The following is a 20605-nucleotide window of genomic DNA, read 5'->3' on the forward strand; positions in this document are numbered from 1 at the left end:
TCTGCAGCGAGAACTCCGTTAATGTAGGAAAACAAGTTTTCCTATGTAACAAGTTCTTTATCATCAACATGATGTGCATTGGAGGTCAAAGCCAGAGGAACAAAATCAAAGGTCTTCGGCTTTTGTTACAAAGAAGGGAAGGACAAGGTCACAGAAGAATTTGAACGTGATTGACAAATGGACCACTGTAATTTGTGGACCAATGTTGGACCAGCAATAATTAGTGAGTGGTACTCTGGTTAAATTGGCCCCATATTAATATATTTCCTACCTTTTTGATGTTCCTCTATATGTACAACATAGAATTCTCAGAGTTCCCTCATTGAAATAAGTTCCATGCATACATCATTTTGGAGAAAAATAGCTTTACGCAAAGCGTAAACATAACACACAAAATTTGGAAGCAGCAAGAGAAAGTGCTACATCAGAAGTCAGCATTTTTTTGTAAAATATATCTTTTTATTTTTGGTGCATTATTGTGCTCATCAATGTGAGGGATGTCAGTGCAGGGGTTGGCATATATTTTCACTTTTACACCTACTATCAGTATTATGTATTCCCAGATCAAACGCAGCATAGGTTAACTCAACAAAATCTTAATAACTTTTTAAAAGTGCCTTGTTCGGCTCTCGCATAAATGGCTTGGGGAGTTCCATTTTCCATCTGAGCCATCTTGAAGTGGCAATGCCCAAATAGCACCAGAAACAAATTCCAAATTTTGTACATTTACTGAAAACGAAATTCCAATACATTTTCACTTGTCCAACAGGTTTCAAAATAAGGTGCCAAAACTTAATAGATAGTGGTGAAGCTCTCAAATCCTATTAAAGAGAGAACCTCCGTATCCTCTGCCTGGATTTGATTTAGTTTTAGTGTGAAGGCAGAAGGGTAGGCTGGCTCATGGCTCTGGTGTATCAAGTATAAGTGCAATATTTTAAAACATTTGCCTTTATGGTCATGGTAACTATTTCTGCTGAACTTAGATAGAAGTACTCAGAGTGGTTGAGTGCCCAATTGTGATATTGCATCCCCCATTTACCAACCTGTAAAGAGTAGGGCCCAATGAAAGTTTTCAACCAAACCAACAGGTTGAGCCAGATTGTGAAGAGGCTTAATCTCAGCAAGTGGTGAGGGAGGGGGAGGGAGGAGAGGGGGAATTAAGTTTTCTTTTTCAAACCTTAAACTAAGTGGGAGAATAATGCCTGAGAGTGAATTCTGTGTGAGAATGAGGACTCTTGGTGGGAATTCAGTAACCTGGGTAAAGCTCAAGTATAAAAGTGAAGGGTGAAGTAGATGGTGAAGGGACAGCCTGAGAGCCATGTAGCTTGCAATGGAAAGTCACTATGATACTTCACAAACGAAGCCTGTCTCTTCATTTTTATCAACAGCAAATTGACTTCCAACCATTGGTTGATGTGAATTAGTCTGACACAATTTTCTTTTAAATATTAACATAAAAATGTACAAGAATATATAGTTTACATTTGATAGGCAGGTGAAATATATAGAACTGGTTTCAAACACATCTGTGGCTTTTATACAATACGAATTTGTGCAATTTGCAGGCAAGCCTATGGAAAAGTAACATACATTATTGCATATAAGATAAACTCAGCTTTATTGCACAAGTGATGCGGTATGTGTAGTGTTCACCAACCCGATACACATAGCATAAAGGAAGCCCTGAACCCATTCCTCCTCAGCTTTTCCAAATGTGCTGATCTGTTCTGAATTTTGGATTTCAAGAGACAAATGGCTATAAATGTAGGAGCATAGATCTTTGCACAAATGGTCCACCCAGGGAAAACAAGGGAAACATTGTCATCCAATTATTTTGGCGATTCTCTCTTCCACCTACTGACATAACTTACACCATAACAGTGCCACTGTGTGTAGTTTCGGTCTATATTGAACTAGTACATAAAAACTATCTGCCTTCCATCAGTACAAAAATTGCAAAATCATAGATAATATAACCCGCTTACTTTAAGCCAACTGGAAGTTAGCCACTTGGCAAACTTCCTTGCCTTATGATTGTGATTTATTTCCTCTTTATGCCCTATAAATGAGTTACACAGTGATTATCAAACCTCTCTTACTGAATCACCTATCTCTGTAATAGAACTGTTAACAGCATCTGGCTGTTTCATCTCCTGTTGATCTCAATGTCTGTAACAAAAATAATTGAGCTAATTAACAATATTCCCTGAACTTAAACACAATCAGAATGATGGGACCTTTCAGCCAAATAGACCTCTATCTCTTGCAGACTTTTAAACTATGGGAAAGGGCGGTGAATGTTCTGACCTGTAGTGAAAAGACAGCAGCCAAAGCATGAGTCAGGGATCAGGGCACGCAATAGAAAACCTCAACAGCGTTCCAAAATCTTAGGGTAGTGTAGACCAGTGGGACACTTGGGTAGTGCATAATCCAGTCGTCGTGATAGACCACATCTCAAATCTGATCCTCCGAGGCATAAAGGACACTTTAATTTCCTATGGCAACCAACCAAAGGAGATAAATCTACAGCAGTATAAGGGAATTCTTGGGTTATTGGATTTCATACTTTGGTTCAATGGTTAACATTTTGCTTACAGTAAGAGTGTTTTCAGTGGAGTATATGGTATTTACTCAGATAATTATTACAAGCGATGTGGGAAAGTCACGATAATGACTGCAAAATAAAAACCTGCTGAAACAATGAGGGGCATGACCACCTTTATCGTAAGGGTTCACTGCCATCATGACCATTCAGACATTTACTTTTTAGTGACTAATGGATCAGATGCTGCAGTTTGATAATGTTTTTGTACATAATGCAACTTTTGATCTGGGTAGAACTGGGCCGACGTTTGTCATCGTTTTGGTCGAGTCACTGCATTACTTAAGTGCGCGCAAGATGAGGTCTAAGGCAGTATTGAAGGAACCCCCTCTCACAATGTTTTAATTGATTTGGAAAACTGGCCATTAAAGTCTTCCATACAAAAAGGAAAGAATTAACAGTAAAATTAATATTTCTTGTTGGTTTTTCTCAAATTACAGTACCACTCGTGCCACAGTTTTTTGTTCAAAATAGACACAAAATGCAGCAGTAACTCGGAAAGGCAGGCAGTTTCTGTTTCTTAATGTCATCTATTCCTTCACCTTCATACAAGAGATCCTGCCTGACCCACTGAGTTACTCCAACATTTTATGCTGATCTTTGGTATAAATCAGCATCTGCAGTTCCTTCCTGCACTTTTTTTGGTTCAAGTTCCACTTAAGGAGCTGGATCTACACTGTTGACTGAAACTGTGTAGCATTTAGACCGTTGGATGAAGCTCCTGGTGAAGAAAGAGAAAGTGGTCCAATATCCACTTGCTGATTCCAGTGGATTTGGTGAAAACTTGGTTTCCATGGTATTTTTCAAAGAGAAGAACTGTATATTTCAGGTGCCCCAGTCTATATTCTTTCTTCAGCCATTACTAAAAGCATATTGTTAATTCACTAAGTGTATGGGAACTTCCTACACCTTTAACAATAACCATTGTGTTCTGGGATATTTCCAAAGTGCCACAAAAATATGTCTTTCTTTCTCTGAGTCATAACAAATCAGAAAACCGTGTTGCATAGTTAGCTTCGTTTAGGGCTTTTATATCGCAGCCAGTATGGTAAGCTGTATAATATGGAGATCTGTAAACTATATTGCCTCAACGTAAACACACATACTTTAGTTTTTATTTGGCAGTAGGAGAGCTAATGAGAGAAAAAAAGAAATAAATTTAGGGACTTCTACGTCAAAATAGTTGGAGTTGAGGGGAAGGCAGAGAATATTAGAGAAATTTCAACTGAAAAAAAATTACTTGCCAATTTTATGATAAATTTACACTTGCATTACGTGTAGTTTTTGGTCCTATTTTATTTCCTCCACTAAGTTTGGCCAGATCAGGAATTAAAAGTAGCTCTGTCTGCCCCCAGTGACTGTACCAACCATTCAGGATCTCTCAATTGTTGCTGGTACAATCTTCTGCAAGTTAATACCCAAATAACAATGACTTGGATGTTAGAGCCATTTTTTAAACTGCACCTTGCATATATATCCACTACCTGGGTTCCATCCATTCTTGCTGGAAATCATTTCTTATTGGTACTTTCCTTCTGTATCTTCCCTTCTAAAAGCAGCAGTATCTTGGAGCCAGTTAAAATATTCACTGTAAGTGAATGTAAGTACGACTCATGTTTGGCCGCACAGAGTACTGGGTGAGAGGGTGAAGCCTTATCTACATCTTCCTAAGTCACAATCCTGTAAAACAGTCTGCAGAGGTCAGTAGCTCGATAGTAAGTTCCATGCACAATGGAGGAACTGGTGAGGCTTCGCATAGCTGCAAGATCAAAATAATAATGGACTAATTAAAACAAATGCATTTGTCTTTTTCTGCTCCATTCCCTTGTTAAACAACCCAAAATGAAGAAACTGTCAAGCACAACTTTCCACTCCATCTCTCCAATCTGACCAATGATGTGTCCATTTCTTCAACTCTTCATGTATTAATAACGAAGCAAAGTGCCGTTTTGTCATCAAAGTCACATGAATGAAGAGTGGTCACGTGTGGTGATCAGGAACAGTTGTCATCATCAAAGACTGTGGGCTCCCATTTATAACTATTCCTCACAGAATTGCTGTTCCTCTGTGGTGTGGCTATATAGGTACCGGTTACGAGCATCATTTATACAAATTTCAATGAACATGCCTTTCCAAATTACCCAGGGATGGCAGTCCAAGTGCTGCTGTAATAGCAATAGTCGTGGCTTGAATAGCAATCCCTCTATAGAGAGGGTGAGGCAAGCGTCTGGGCATGGAGACCAGTGGCAGTACATCCCATCACTCCAGAAAGCTTTGTGCAAGTGTTGAAGTGAAGACCAGTTACTTGGAGAGTTTACTGATGACACGAATTAGTGCACCATTTTCATCTTTCAGTCTCTGGTTGTCAGCTCTCAAATCTGTTAAAACCTGAATAGATAGTTTAAAAAAAACTCTCATGTTTAGTCTTGTCTATTGCACACGAGCATTGGAGAAAAGCAGAGTGTAGCTCCCCCCTCAAACCTGCCCTGTCATTCAGTGTGACCGTGGCTAATCTAGGCTGTCCTCCTCTCCTCTAAAAAAATCCCCATAACCTTCATTCTTTGATATTTCAAATATTTATCTATCCCCACCTTTTATGTAATTATCTGACCACCATCACCTTCTGGTGCAGAGAATTCCAGAGATTCACTGCCCTCCGACAGAAGAAATTTATACTCACTTCAGTTGTAAATCAACAGCCCCTTATTTTGTAGTTATCTCCCCTTTTTCGTGATGAAAACATCTCAACATTAAGTTCAGTTTAAAGCCCCTTAGGATCATCTGTGCTTGATTCAGGTCACCCCTCACTAATAGAACAATGTTTCCTTTACATTAAGTACAGTTCAGACATTTAAAAACTAAAAGTTCATACCTTCAGTTCTTCCTCAAGTTCTGAGATTCTTCTTTCTAAAGCTTTCCGCTCCTATTAAAGTAATTCAACGTGAGTACTGTGGGGTCATGTAGAGTTTTGTAAAGTCAATATATAGAATTACAGGAAAAACATCTACTTGGCAAAACTATCCTAATATCATCTCTCGCTATTATGCCATGAAATTTATATAAAAACATGGCACAAAAAGTAAGGAAATTTGTGTTTGGTAGATTATTTCTTTGTTGTAACAATGCTTCTTGGCAATAAATCTTATACCGTTGGAAAGCCTGTTTATTTCCCTTTTAAATGGTGCCACATTTGTAAGGAACATGCATTTGTGGGATGAGCAGCAGAGCTGAGTATGTGGGTTGCGCCCATGAAAAATCTGCCAAATCTTCTCTGCCAATGCCAAACAGCTTATTCTGCCATTGACTCTTGTTCGGTGTTGTTTGGTGGATTGGATGATTGAAGTCTGAAGAAACAAGACATATTGGCAATTTAACAATTTATTCATTTCATAAACAGGAGCCTCAGTAGCGTGTGGAAGAACCATACACAGCCACAACAGCCTGGCACCTCCTCCTCATGCTGGTCACCAGCCTGGTCACACACTGTTGTGGGATGGCATCCCATTCTTCAACCAGCATTTGTCGCAAGTCAGCCAACGTGGTTGTGTTGGTCACTCTGGCACGAACAGCACGCCCAAGCTAATCCCACAAGTGTTCAATGGGGTTGAGGTCAGGACTGCTGGCAGGCCATTCCATCCTCTCCAAATTCTGGAGGTAGTCTCTGAGAAACCCTGCTCTCTGGGGGCGAGCATTGTCATCTTGGAGGATAGAGTTCGGTCCCAGACTGTGGAGATATGGGATTGCCACTGGTTGCAGAATCTCATCTCGATATCTCTCTGCATTGAGATTGCCTCCAATGATGACAAGCCTCGTTTTTCCAGTGAGGGAGATGCCGCCCCACACCATCACACTGCCTCCACCAAAAGATGTTACTCTATCGGTACAGCAATCAGCATAGCGTTCTCCGCGTCTTCTCCACACTTTGACCCTATGATCCAACTGCCGTAGGCAGAATCTGGACTCATCGCTGAACATAATGTTCCTCCACATGTTCAGGTTCCAGTGCACGTGTTGCCGACACCAGCGCAAACGGGCCTGACGGAGAAGGGCAGTCATGGCAGGCCTCCTGGCAGCCCTATGAGATTGGAGATCGGCTGCGTGCAGTCTGTTCCAAATTGTCTGGGCAGAGAGCCGTCGGCCATATCGTCCTGCAAACCTTGACTGCAAATCTGTAGAAGACAGCCTACGGTTCCTAAGTGCTGACAGGGTGAGGAAACGGTCTTCTTCGGGTGTCGTCTTCTTGGGACGCCCACTTCGCGGCCTGTCTCTGACATCCCCCGTTATATGGAACTTGGCCTTCACTTTGGAGATGGTACTAGGGCTCACTCCAAATAATGCCGCAACTTGGTTTTGCGGAACACCAGCTTGAAGTTGCCCTATCGCACGGGCCCTATCCAGATCAGTCAAACGTGGCATGCCGATTCTTGGAGCAGACACCTACTGACCACTGTAGCAGGGCCCATGCTCACAGATGCTGCCAATCAGGTGCCAATCAGGCACCTGATTGTCAGCACCTGGGGGTACCAGAAGCTCAAAACAAGAGTCAATAGCAACAGCAGAATAAGCTGTTTGGCATTGGCAGAGAAGATTTGGGAAAATTTTCATGGGCGCAACCCATATACTCAGCTCTGCTGCTCATCTCACAAATGCATGTTCCTTACAAATGTGGCACCATTTAAAAGGGAAATAAACAGGCTTTCCAACGGTATAAGATTTATTGCCAAGAAGCATTGTTACAACAAAGAAATAATCTACCAAACACAAATTTCCTTACTTTTTGTGCTATGTTTATATCATGCACTTAAAACACATCCAATTTTAGGATCCAGTTAAACAAGTATTCAATCCTTTTAACATTGCACATTGTCTTTTGATTATCCCTTTTACCCAACCTGTTATTGATGTGCCTACGAGTTTAAAAAATCATAATTTACTGTCTCGAAACTTTCATATCAAAACTCTCTAATAGCTCTCCTGTGTTCCACTGAAAATAGTCATACAGCGTGGAAACAGGCCCTTTGGCCCAACTTGCCCTCATCGACGAATATGCACCATCTACACTTGTCCCACCTGCCTGCGTTTGGCCCTAAACCTTTCCTATCCATATACGTCTAAATGTTTCTTAGATGTTGTGATAGTGCCTGCCCCAACTACCTCCGGCAGCTCGTTCCATTCTTTATGAGATAACATTGTTGATTTATAATACACTATTTGCTCAGTATTTTTCCTATTTTTCCATCCTCTGATAGTATGTTCAACAATGTACATATTTGAATTGGTATACCAAATCTTTTTCAATTCAACATTAATTCTATGTTTTAATATTTGTATCCTAATACATAAAAGGCATTAATCCTTCTGTGATCTTTTTTAGTTGTTGAGGAATCATTTTCAGTATATCTCTATCAATCTGTTGGCAGATTGTAATAGTATTAAAATCCTCCACTTTCAGAACAATATTGTTTAGTGCATTTACTCTCTATGCACTTAATTGAGCTGTGATCTATCTACATATCTAATATGTTTTCCTTAGATGGCAAGCTTCTTAATTGTTGAAAATAGCAAAATTAAAAAAAATGTAGCCCCTATCTCCAATCATTGTGGGAAATGCAAGATTGAAACAAATACCTTTGACAATGTAAGAAAAATGTACCTGCTCCCACTCCATGCTTTCTAACTTACAAACTACTCAATGCATGCCTTCACCTTAGCTTTAATATAATCAGCCACAATCATTGTCACTATCATATTTCAAGATCTTTTAACCATTTTCCCACAACATAGTTTTAAAGTATAGGCCCCCTGACCACATGGGTATTTAAAATGACAAATGTGTGCTAACTTGTTGACTATAAGCAAACACTTAGCCATTCAGTTTTGGATGACATTCTATGACCATCTTTTACTACAAAAAAAATCCCTGCAGAGACTCTCGCACCATGATATGTGGGTCAGACATTTAGAAGGAATTCTGCTTTCTAATGTCACCAGTTAGTCTGTTTTATACACTAAATTTCCTACTATTCCCTTAGTCCACTGTCAATATTATCCACTGAGGTGCCTATTTCCAACTCTATTAATCACTTGATGTTCATTCACAGAAACATCCAACAATCCACACAGATCCTTAGAAAGTGGTGTACAATGTCAAGTCTGAAATGGTTGTGTAATTCTGCTCTCAGTTCGGTTTTAGTGACCACCTATTGGAAATAATTTGAGATTGCAATCATGCACAAAATTTATAAGGAACCAAATTTGATGCACGGTTTTTTTCTGGGGAAAATTACCCTGCTTGCATGGGGAGGTTGCTGTAGTTTCCCTTTCCTTTTGTCTTTTAAATGATCTGTCTCTAAATACCTCTTCTTTGCGGAGTAACAGAGGTGTCTATATAACCCATCTTATCGTCAATCTATTGACTGATGCAGTGTTGACAAAAATACAGTTCTTAAAAATACCAGTGCCCTGTACTTCTACATTTCATTTGCAGATCCTATACTCACTTTTTTCTCCATCTCCAGATGGGCAGTCCTGTCTGCAAATCTTTCTTGCATCTATCAAACCAAAAGAGACAAAGATGGATGGAATATTATATATCATTTTGCATCACTAAGACATGGCCAGAGCCATCTGCATTTAAAGTGGGCATGTGTGTGGACTCATTGTTGCCAATGTACTATTGAATGTGTGTTTGAGGAATATGAAATGCAACTTTGAAGGCATAGTTCTGTTGACGTATAGTAGTGTGAAGGGAATATACTGCAGATTAGAGAGGACTGGTGTAAAGTCCTGATTTAATGCAGGTTTGGGAGTGTGAGGGATAAAAATAGTATAATTTTAACACTGGGTAAGGGTGAAAACTGCTGCTGGTGTAATGGTGTATTTGAAGACAAAGTAGTGTTGACTTATTACAAATTGGAGTGTGACAGAAGAATGTGCTGAAGGCAGAAAATGTTGTTGATTGCAAGGTATGGGTGTGTGATGATGGGTGTGCTGTTAACATTACCAAAAATGAGGCAGAGAGTGAAATCCATTTATTACAGTATGGAGCTAAATGTACCATCGTTATTACAAGGTATGAGGGTGGAGAATGGTGTCAAGTTATATGGAGTACTGAAGATAAACAAAATGCTGGAAACAGAAGCGGGTCAGGCAGCATTTCTGGAGAAAACGAATAGGTGATGTTTCAGGTTGGAACCCTTCAGTCAGATTGAAGTCAGTCAGAAATGCCGCCTGACATGCTGTGACTGCAGCATTTTGTGTTTATCTTTGGTATAAACCAGCATCTGCAGTTCCTTCCTACATGTTGTACTAAGTGCTCTTGACATTATAGGATATCAGGGCAGAGGCTGCTGTTGCTTTAATACAGACTGTTAGTGCATTAAATTCACCGCAGAACACGAGGGCAAGGATTGTTCTTGAACCATTACAGGGGCAGGAGAGAAAAGATTACAATTGATTAATTGCATGGGCAGAAGGTGTTAATTTATTACAGGACAAGGAGGTCTGATGCCAGAGAATCCTGTCAATTTACTGTAGAGTTAAATAGCAGAAGGTGGAATTGATTTTATATAAGACAACAAGCATGGTGGCAGATTTCTGATGATGCAATCAAAGATGTGAGGGCAGAAAATGCAGTGGATTTATTACAAGCTGGAAGGACTTGGAGGTCCTGTGCTGTGGAGTTTGCAGGAGTGTGAGGGCAGAGATTGCAGTGGATTTATTCCTGGCCATGTGAGCAAACATTACAGTTCATTCCTTGCTGTTGTTTTAAGGGAAAAGGCCAGGGGTTGGTATTAATGTACTATAGGGTACAGGAGCGCGAGGCCAGAGAATGCTGATGATTCATTCCAGTGCATGAGCAGAGATTTGATTTGTTTGTATCACCGGCAACTGCCCACTGCTAATTGCCCCTGAACTGAGGAACAGTTCAGAATCGCCCACCGGTAAAGCTGGAGCTCACTGTTGCATACATCCAGAACAGGTATTGATGATAGACTTTCTTCCAATTATGTTTTTTTTAATCAATTACTGAGCAAAAGCGAAAGCAACATTTTGTATTTATTACAAAGCAGGAGGCATATGGTGTTGTTAGTTTATCATAGAGTGTTGTTAAGTTTAATAACAGGGTGTGAACGCAGAGATTGCTGTTGATTTATTATAACACACAATATTGAAAGTTGCTCCTGGTTTATTACCGAGCAAGGGGGCAGAGGTTATTGTTGAATTGGCATGGAGTGTAGGGGAAGAAAGTGCTGTTTGTAACAAAGTCTGAGGGCAGAAATTCTTGTTGATTTAATAAGGAGGGGAGGGAATGCATTTAATTAATTTCAGAACGCGAGGGCTACAATTGTTCTTGATTTGTCGCTGGACTTGAGGGAAGGAAGTGCTGCTGATTTACTACAGGGCAAGAGAGCAAAGATTACAGTTAATTTATTGCAGGGCGTGGAAGGAAAAACTTTATTATTGGGTGAGAACGTCTGAGGGCAGAATTCTCTCATTTTACTAGTGTTAATTTATTACAGGGTGAGGGGTGTGTGATGGCAGAGTTTTATTGATGTACTAGACCAAGTGGACCCGTTGGGCCCAAACCTCTCATGCATTGGTGCAGCACCCTCTCCTCCCCCCCCCCCCCTCCCTCCCTCCCTCCCACTCCATCCCCCTCAACCCCCCTTATCCTTCCTCCTCCCTCCCTCCCTCCCTAGGAGATAGATTTAAACTTTAAAGTGTGAATAACTTTAAAAATATAACACCAATTTCAATGAAACTTCTTCCATTAGCACCAAAGGGACGATGGTGAGTAAGGTGGGCCTAAAATTGTTGCGCTAATGTGTACCGTTTTGGCTGCAGTTCAGGAACAAACAACCAAACAAGAGTTTTGGCATACAGATAGATATTACAGGGTGAGGACACAGAATCCCATTGTTTTATACCAGACTGCAGGAGTACAAGGATAGAGATTGCAGTGGATTTATTACACGATGAGGGAGCAGAGAATACTGTGATTTATTATTGGGTGGAAGAACAATAATCACAGTTGATTCCTTGCATGGTGCACGTATGAGAGCAAAGATTTATGGATTTCTTTAACAAGAGGAGGGTGCTGTTGATCTGTTCCAGGGTGCAGGAGCGCAAGGACGGGGAGAGGGCTGATGACATATTACAGGGTCAATTCTATTATTTGCATGAGTGATGCGGCATCACTTGCCAAGGTCCATTTCTAATTGTCCTTGGACTGAGGAGGCAGTTCAGAATCATCCACTGATGGGACTGCAGTCACACATTGGTCAGACCAGATAATGATGTCATTTCCATCTACAATGTTTATTTAATACAGGATAATTGAATGTGTCTAGAACATTGTTGATTTATGTATATGCAAGGAATGGAGATCAATGGATCACATTCAGAGAGGATCAGGTTAACTTGGCGGGCCAGGCAGCATCTCTGGAGAGAAGGAATGGATGACGCTTCGGGTCAAGACTGAAGAAGGGTCTTGACCCAAAACGTCACCCATTTCTTCTCTCCAGAGATGCTGCCTGTCCCGCTGACTTACTCCAGCATTTTGTGTCTACCTTCGATTTAAACCAGCATCAGCCGTTCTTTCCTACACAGGTTAACTTGGCATCGTATTCAGCACAAACATTGTGGGCTGATGGGCCTGTTCAATGTATTACAAAGCATGACACACTACTGTCAACTCGTTACAGGGTGAGAGTGTGGAGAATTGGGGTGCGAGGGGACAGTATGCTGTCAATTTATTACACTTTACAAGGGGCAAAAGCACTATTTGATTTATTACAGAACGTGAGGGCAAACATTGAACTATTACAGAGCAAGATTGCAGAGGTTGTTGGTTTAGCATGTGGTGTTATATCATATCATATCATATCATATATATACAGCCGGAAACAGGCCTTTTCGGCCCTCCAAGTCCGTGCCGCCCAGCGATCCCCGTACATTAACACTATCCTACACCCACTAGGGACAATTTTTTACATTTACCCAGCCAATTAACCTACATACCCTGTACGTCTTTGGAGTGTGGGAGGAAACCGAAGATCTCGGAGAAAACCCACGCAGGTCACGGGGAGAACGTACAAACTCCTTACAGTGCAGCACCCGTAGTCAGGATCGAACCTGAGTCTCCGGCGCTGCATTCGCTGTAAAGCAGCAACTCTACCGCTGCGCTACCGTCAGAAGTTAGAAGTTCTTGTTGATTTAACGTTTGAAGACAGAGGGCACAGATTGAAGGGAACAATTGTTCTTAGTTTGTTGCTGAGCACAAGGGCCAGTAAATATCGTTAATTTATTGTAAACCGTGGGAGCAGAAGGTGCCAATTTCTAATGCGGTGAGAAAGTCTGAGAGCAGGCGGTCTAGTCAATTCACTACCAAGTTAGAGTTGGAAATGCTGTTGATTTATAGCAGAGCAAGAGAGTATGGCGATAGGGTTGTATTGATATTTAAAAGGGTGCAGGGGCCACAAGGGCAATGGATTTATTACAGCTTGTAAGAACAATGGGGTGAGTGCCATTGACTTGTTACAGCACGCAAGTAGTATGAGGGCACAGACTGATGTCAGTTTTGTAAGAAGGCTCTTGATATATTGTCAGAGAGGAGGGAGTGTTGTTGATTTTATTACGGTTCATGACAGGGATCACAGTTGATTCATTGAAGGATAGCAGAGTGTTGATCTATCAAAGGATATGCAGGCAGAGATTTTGTTTGTTTGCATGTGATAAATGTTGTCAATTTATTACAGGGCAAAGGAGCGTGAGGGCAGATAATATTGCATATCTATTACACAAGGCCAGGGATGAATTGCCCTTAATTTATAATATACTTTATGCTGAGAACTTTAGGCACTCTGTTCCTTCACCTTTTGAATGAATGAATAAGTTTATTGGCCAAGTATGTACACAGACAAGGAATGTGCCTTGGTGCTCCACTCGCAAGTAACATGAACATACAGTAAACAATTAAGAATAAGGATAAAACATTAAAACATTAAGAATACATCACTACGGTTAAAAAATGTGAGTGAAATAAACCAGAGCAAAAAGAGACTACAGACTTTTGGTTATTGAGTAGACTACTATTCGCGGAATCAAAGCTGTTTTTATGTCTGGCTGTGGCTGCTTTGACAGTCCGGAGTCGCCTTCCAGAGGGAAGTGCTTCAAAGAGTTTGTGGCCAGGGTGAGAGGGATCAGAGATGATCTAGCCCGCTCGCTTCCTGGCCTTTGCAGTGTATAGTTCATCAATTGGGGGAGGTTGCAGCCAACAACCTTCTCAGCTGATCGAATGATTCGTTGCAGCCTCCGGATGTCGTGCTTGGTGGCTGAGCCGAGCCAATCCAGACCATGATGGAGAAGGCGAGGACGGACTCAACGATGGCAGTATAGAATTGAACCATCATTGCCTGTGGCAGATTATGTTTCCTCAGCTGCTGCAGGAAGTAGATCCTCTGTTGGGCCTTTTTGACTGTGGAGTCGATGGTCGTCCCCCATTTAAGTTCCTTGGAGATGATGGTTCCAAGGAACTTAAATGACTCCACAGATGTGACTGTGGTGTTGTTAATGGTGAGTGGGGGGAGGGGAGGGGGAGCTCTCCTAAAGTCTATAATCGGTTCCACTGTCTTAAGAGCATTGAGCTCCAGGTTGTTGCAATGGCACCAGGACGTCATCTGGGTCATTTCCTGTCTGTAGGCAGATTCGTCCCCAACCTGGATCAGTCCTCTTTTGGACGAGGCTGACTTGATTGTATTAATGTTATAGTATTGGTTTGGATACCATGTAAAACAAAGCTTTTCATAACCTCAGTACATGTGACAATAATATGCCTACACCCAACTTTGACTGTTGGTTATTTACTACACAGTTGATACTACAGTTGATTTGTTAGAATGATGACTACTGTTGCTTTAGTATGGAATGTGAGAGCTCAATTTGTGTCAGATTGTAGGAACAGTCAGTGTAAAGTTGCCCACAGCATTTATGAAAAGATAGCTGATTTAATGGCAAAAATAATAGCCGATGTTTAAATGTGTTTGCAAAGTAACCAAGATTGAGAAATAATTATCCCAAGATGTTTGTATTTTAGAAAAGATGAGCAAAATAAACAGGTCTTGATAAAATTGGGATAAGGCAGTAGATAGAAAGGGGCTTAGTTCAGAAAATCAAGAAATTAAGTCAATTTGGATGGAGCCAAGAAATAAAGTTGAAAACATTGTGTATTGTTCTCCAATAGATGTATGGAGTGGTATAAATTCAAACATGGTGCATACAATAAGGATAATATAAACAAGGACAATGTTAATCTTTGCATAATCTGATAACATCAAACTAGCAGTTGTGGGACAGAAGTAATTCATGAGTTTAATAGTTTTAGAAATGAATAATGTGGAAACAGGCAAGATTAGATCTAGTATTGTGTAATAAGAGAGTTAAGGAGATTAATCTGGTAATTAAGGGATTTTAAAGAGGAAGAGTGATCATATGATACACATGTAACAAGGAACTGCAGATGCTGGTTTAAACCAAAGATAGATACAAAATGCTAGAGTAACTCAGCGGGACAGGCAGCATCTCTGCAGAGAAGAAATGGGTGACGTTTTGGGTCAAGACCCTTCTTCAGACCTTCACCAGTCTGAAGAAGGGTCTTGATCCAAAACGTCACCCATTCATTCCTTCTCTCCAGAGATGCTGCCTGTCCCGCTGAATTACTCCAGCATTTTGTGTCGATCATATGATATAGTTTTGTACAAAGACTTAAAATGACTATTCAATTGAAACTAAACAAAGCAAATAATTAAGGTGTGAGGCATGAACTGACTGATAGATTAAGAAACCTCATTCAAATGTGCAGCAGTAAACATGCAATGGTTTATTCTAGAAGAAGTGACAAAGTTTACAAAATGTATTCCTCATAAGGCAGAGAAACAAAAGGAAGGCCCATACAGCTCTGGCTGGGAAGATAGAATACAAGTAATTTAGCGAGAAACAAATGAAAAAACTGACAAAGCCTCTATTGATTGTCAACAGAAAAGGTTGTCAAAAGTTAAAATGGGCCTTGGACAATAAGGAAAAAAATCTTTAATCACCCACCATTGTGCTAAATGGGATAGATTCTGAGCAGTTTTGGAGTTGGAAAAAAGGCACCTTAGATATGACCATCAGCAGCTGAAATATAACTACACCCTCAGCTTTAACCATCGGGCCCAGCGAGTCCTCAAATGCAGCATTGCAATTATGTCAGGATCAACTCTGGTATGATGAGTAGTGTAGAAAAGCACGGCACGAGAAACACTAGACATACATAAAAATTAGTACCAGCCAGGGAAAATTGGGATACAGGAGTGTATGCATGCTATACAGCAAGACCAGCCTACAATTGATAAAAGCAAACAAACCTACTACCAACAAATCAGATTCTTGAAGTGCAGTTCTATTAGCTATGAATGGCCCTGGACAATTAAGTAGCTCAGGGAAGTGTGCAACTCCAGGGCAAATACATCCCCAACAATGACTCATGGGGCCTAGTGCAAATGCTAAGACTGAAGCATTTATATTCATCTGAAGTCTGAATGAATGATTTGCATCTCCTTCCTCTTGAAATCCCTGCCATCATAGAAGTCAGTTATCAGCCATTATGGCTGAATCCACACAATCTCACAAAAGGGTTACAGTACTAAACATCCGAGATATAGTTATGAAGACCAGCACCCTGGGTTAATGTTTAGCCAAACTGCATAGTTACTACGCCAGCAAATATCCGATTGCGTGGAAAATTGTCCAGCTGTGTCCTTTTGCAAACTTTAGGACCAATTCAATTTGACTAATTAGTATCCAATAGGCTTTCTCTCAATCATCACCAAACTGATGAGGTGTCTTCACCGGACTCAAATGGCACTTGTACGCAAACAAACTGCACACTGATACCCAGTTTGCATTTGCCAGAACCACTTGCTGCTAGATCTCTTCAGAAACTTGGCTGAGGCAAAATTAACTGTATTTGATATCAAAGTAGTGTTCCTGAATGTAGAATCAAGTAAACTTGGTGCAACCAAAGTCATTTGGTATTTAATATGGTTTTTGTGATAATACCCCAATAATTGGAGGTCAATCATCCCAGCCCCAAAACATTACTACAGCACTTTCTCAGAACAGAATCCCAGAATCTATTTTCGAATAAGCTGCATTGTCAAGGTCTTGTCTTGCGTATAAGATCAGAAGAGGGGAGGATCACTGATGATTCCACATTTGTCTATTCATAATTTTTCAACAAATTATGCAGTTCATGTCTATGTCTATGACTAGGCAATAATTGGGAGGAGCCAGCGCTGCCGTCGCAGCTGTGACTTGCCTGCAGTCCGTCTGTCTTTTGTGTTTTTTGTTGTTTTTGTCTGAATTGTAGTTTTAACTAGACCGAGTGGGCCCGTTGGGCCCGTCCTCGTAGGGTTTCCATTGTAACCGGGAGGGGAGGAAAGGGGGAGGGTTGGGGGAGGGAAGGGGGAGGGAGGAGGGGAGGGAGGGGGGGAGGGGAGGGGGAGGGAGAGGGGAGGGAGGGGGGTAGGGGGAGGGAGGGGGGAGAGGGGGGGATGGGAGGGGGGAGGGGAGGGGGGCAGGGAGGAGGGAAGGGGGGGAGGGAGAGGGGAGGGAGGTGGGTAGGGGGGAGGGAGGGAGGGGGACCTCCCCTTTTCCCAGTACCCCTCTTTCCCCGTTGGGCCCGTCCTCGTAGGGTTTCCATTGTAACCGGGAGGAGGGGAGGGCGGGAAGGGGGAGGGAGGGAGGAGGGAGGTGTGGAGGGAGGAGGGGAGGGGAGGGAGGGGGGAGGGGGGGAGGAGGGAAGGGGGGAAGGGGGGAAGGGGGGAAGGGGGAGGGAGAGGGGATGGGATGGGGGAAGGGGGGAGGGAGGGGGACCTCCCCTTTTCCCAGTACTCCTCTTTCCCCGTTGGGCCCGTCCTCGTAGGGTTTCAATTGTAACCGGGAGGGGGGGAGGGAGGGTGGAAGGAGGGGGGAGAGGGATGGAAGTGTGGAGGTAGGGAAGGAGGGATTGGGGAGGGAGGGATGGAGGGAGGGGGGAGTTAGGGGGGAGGGGGGAGGGAGGGGGGAGGGAGTTGGGGAGGGAGGGGGAGGAGGGGGGGAGGGAGTGGGGATGGAGGTGGGAAGGAGGGGGGATGAAGGGGTTGAGGGGGGAAGGGGGACCTCCCCTTTTCCCAGTACCCCTCTTTCCCCGTTGGGCCCGTCCTCATAGGGTTTCCATTGTAACCGGGAGGGGGGGAGGGAGGGAGGAGGGAGGTGTGGAGGGAGGAGGGGAGGGGGAGGGAGGGGGGAGGGGGGAGGGGAGGGAGGGGGACCTCCCCTTTTCCCAGTACCCCTCTTTCCCCGTTGGGCCCGTCCCCGTAGGGTTTCTATTGTAACCGGGAGGGGGGAGGGAGGGTGGAAGGAGGGGGGAGGGGGAGAGGGATGGAAGGGTGGATGGATTGGGGGAGGGAGGGATGGAGGGAAGGAGGGAGGGGGGGAGTTAGGGGGGAGGTTTGAGGGAGGTGGGGAGGGAGGGGGAGGGAGTTGGGGAGGGAGGGGGAGGAGGGGGGGAGGGAGTGGGGATGGAGGTGGGAAGGAAGGGGTTGAGGGGTGAAGGGGGACCTCCCATTTTCCCAGTACCCCTCTTTCCCCCACCACCAAGCCCCCTCCGCAACGACCCCTGTTGTCCCCCTCCCCAGTCCCCATTCTCAGACCCCCCCCCCCCATTCTCTCTCTCCCCCAGACACACTCCAAGTGCTGTTTCGCAACACTTGCCCCGGTGGCCCACGAGCATAGAGGCCCCATGTTGATCTGTGTATGTTAAGTGACTTGCAATAAAAAAGACTACTTGAAAACAGTGGTTTAAAGTGGTTTAAAGTGCTGTTTTTGCTACATTCGCGGTCATTTAGTGCTTCTCACGACCACGGTCATTTAGTGCTTCTCACTGCGATCTGTTAGTGGTGCTTTTCGAAACAATGTAGCACCCATCTCAAACAAGCATTGGGAGGATGGGAGGGAGGGAAGGGGAGGGAGGGAGGAGAGAGGTGTGGAGGGAGGAGGGGAGGGAGGGGGAAGGGGAGGGGGGAACGGGGGGAAGGGGGAGGGAGAGGGGATGGGATGGGGGAAGGGGGGAGGGAGGGGGACCTCCCCTTTTCCCAGTACCCCTCTTTCCCCGTTGGGCCCGTCCTCGTAGGGTTTCCATTGTAACCGGGAGGAGGGGAGGGAGGGAGGGAGGTGTGGAGGGAGAAGGGGAGGGGGGGAGGGGAGGGGGGAAGGGGGAGGGAGAGGGTTAGGGGGGAGGGGGAGGGGGTAAGGGGAGGGAGGGGGACCTCCCCTTTTCCCAGTACCCCTCTTTCCCCGTTGGGCCCGTCCCCGTAGGGTTTCCTTTGTAACCAGAAGGGGGGGAGGGAGGGTGGAAGGAGGGGGGAGGGGGAGAGGGATGGAAGGGTGGAGGGAGGGGGGGAGGGATGGAGGGAAGGAGGGAGGGGGGGGAGTTAGGGGAGGAGGGGTGAGGGAGGTGGGGAGGGAGTTGGGGAGGAGGGGGGGAGGGAGTGGGGATGGAGGTGGGAAGGAGTGGGGAGGAAGGGGTTGAGGGGGGAAGGGGGGGAGGGAGGGAATAGGGGCCCCATGCTGATCTGTGTATGTTAAGTGACTCGCACAACTTTAAAAAACTGGCAGTTGCTTTTCGCAACAATGTTGCAAACCATCTCACACAAGCATTGTGACGTCACAAGCTGAAGACCTTGAAAAAAAAGGTCAGAAAAAAAATTATGTAAATTTAAAACCGAGCTGATCTCTCATTGGTGCACGGGTGCCATTGTGACATCACGCGCTGAAGCCCCTTCAAGAAAAGGGTTAGAAATGAGAAATTTTAACTTTAATATCTCTCTAGCTTTAAAAAGGTAGCTTCAATTTGAACGAAAGTACTTACAATAGTTGCCCATGTTAATGGTGAATATGGCGGTACAAAAATCGTAGCGCTTTGGTGTACCGTCTGGGAGGAGTAGGGTTTGTAAGTTATGGACAGAAATCTTCGGAATCTTCCGTACAAACATACGGAATCTTCCGTATATACATACGGAATGTTGGACATCTGAGTTTTAGTAGTATACTAGACCGAGTGGGCCCGTTGGGCCCGTCCTCGTAGGGTTTCCATTGTAACCGGGAGGGGAGGAAAGGGGGAGGGTTGGGGGAGGGAAGGGGGAGGGAGGAGGGAGGGGAGGGGGGGAGGGGGGAGGGAGAGGGGAGGGAGGGGGGTAGGGGGGAGGGAGGGGGGAATGGGAGGGGGAGGGGGGAAGGGAGGAGGGAAGGGGGGGAGGGAGAGGGGAGGGGGGAGGGAGGGAGGGGGACCTCCCCTTTTCCCAGTACCCCTCTTTCCCCGTTGGGCCCGTCCTCGTAGGGTTTCCATTGTAACCGGGAGGGGAGGGCGGGAAGGGGGAGGGAGGGAGGAGGGAGGTGTGGAGGGAGGAGGGGAGGGGAGGGAGGGGGGAGGGGAGGGAGGGGGGTAGGGGGGAGGGGGAGGGAGAGGGGAGGGGGGAGGGGAGGGGGAAGGGGGGAGGGAGGGGACCTCCCCTTTTCCCAGTACTCCTCTTTCCCCGTTGGGCCCGTCCTCGTAGGGTTTCAATTGTAACCGGGAGGGGGGAGGGAGGGTGGAAGGAGGGGGGAGAGGGATGGAAGGGTGGAGGGAGGGGGGGAGGGATTGGGGAGGGAGGGAAGGAGGGAGGGGGGAGTTAGGGGGGAGGGGGGAGGGAGTTGGGGAGGGAGGGGGAGGAGGGGGGGAGGGAGTGGGGATGGAGGTGGGAAGGAGGGGGGATGAAGGGGTTGAGGGGGAAGGGGGACCTCCCCTTTTCCCAGTACCCCTCTTTCCCCGTTGGGCCTGTCCTCATAGGGTTTCCATTGTAACCGGGAGGGGGGGGGGAGGGAGGAGGGAGGTGTGAAGGGAGGAGGGGAGGGGGAGGGAGGGGGGAGGGGAGGGGGAAGGGG

The 20605-nt window shown here is 44.6% G+C and overlaps 1 protein-coding gene across 5 annotated transcripts in view; it reads right to left on the reverse strand.

The window, feature by feature from the left end:
• Positions 1 to 472: 472 nt before the first annotated feature.
• Positions 473 to 20605, reverse strand: part of LOC144602266 (protein phosphatase 1 regulatory subunit 12A-like) — a 150050-nt gene continuing 129917 nt past the window's right edge. For all 5 annotated transcript variants that reach the window (XM_078415153.1, XM_078415152.1, XM_078415155.1 and 2 more), the window contains 3 exons: positions 9103 to 9153; positions 5475 to 5525; positions 473 to 4990 (listed from right to left, as the gene is read on the reverse strand). In XM_078415153.1, the coding sequence (XP_078271279.1) occupies positions 4904 to 4990; positions 5475 to 5525; positions 9103 to 9153 (189 nt within the window). In that variant the 3' untranslated portion in view covers positions 473 to 4903. The remainder of the gene's footprint in view (positions 4991 to 5474; positions 5526 to 9102; positions 9154 to 20605) is intronic.

The sequence above is a fragment of the Rhinoraja longicauda genome, chromosome 18 (assembly GCF_053455715.1).
Source record: "Rhinoraja longicauda isolate Sanriku21f chromosome 18, sRhiLon1.1, whole genome shotgun sequence".
NCBI classification, from domain to species: domain Eukaryota; kingdom Metazoa; phylum Chordata; class Chondrichthyes; order Rajiformes; family Arhynchobatidae; genus Rhinoraja; species Rhinoraja longicauda.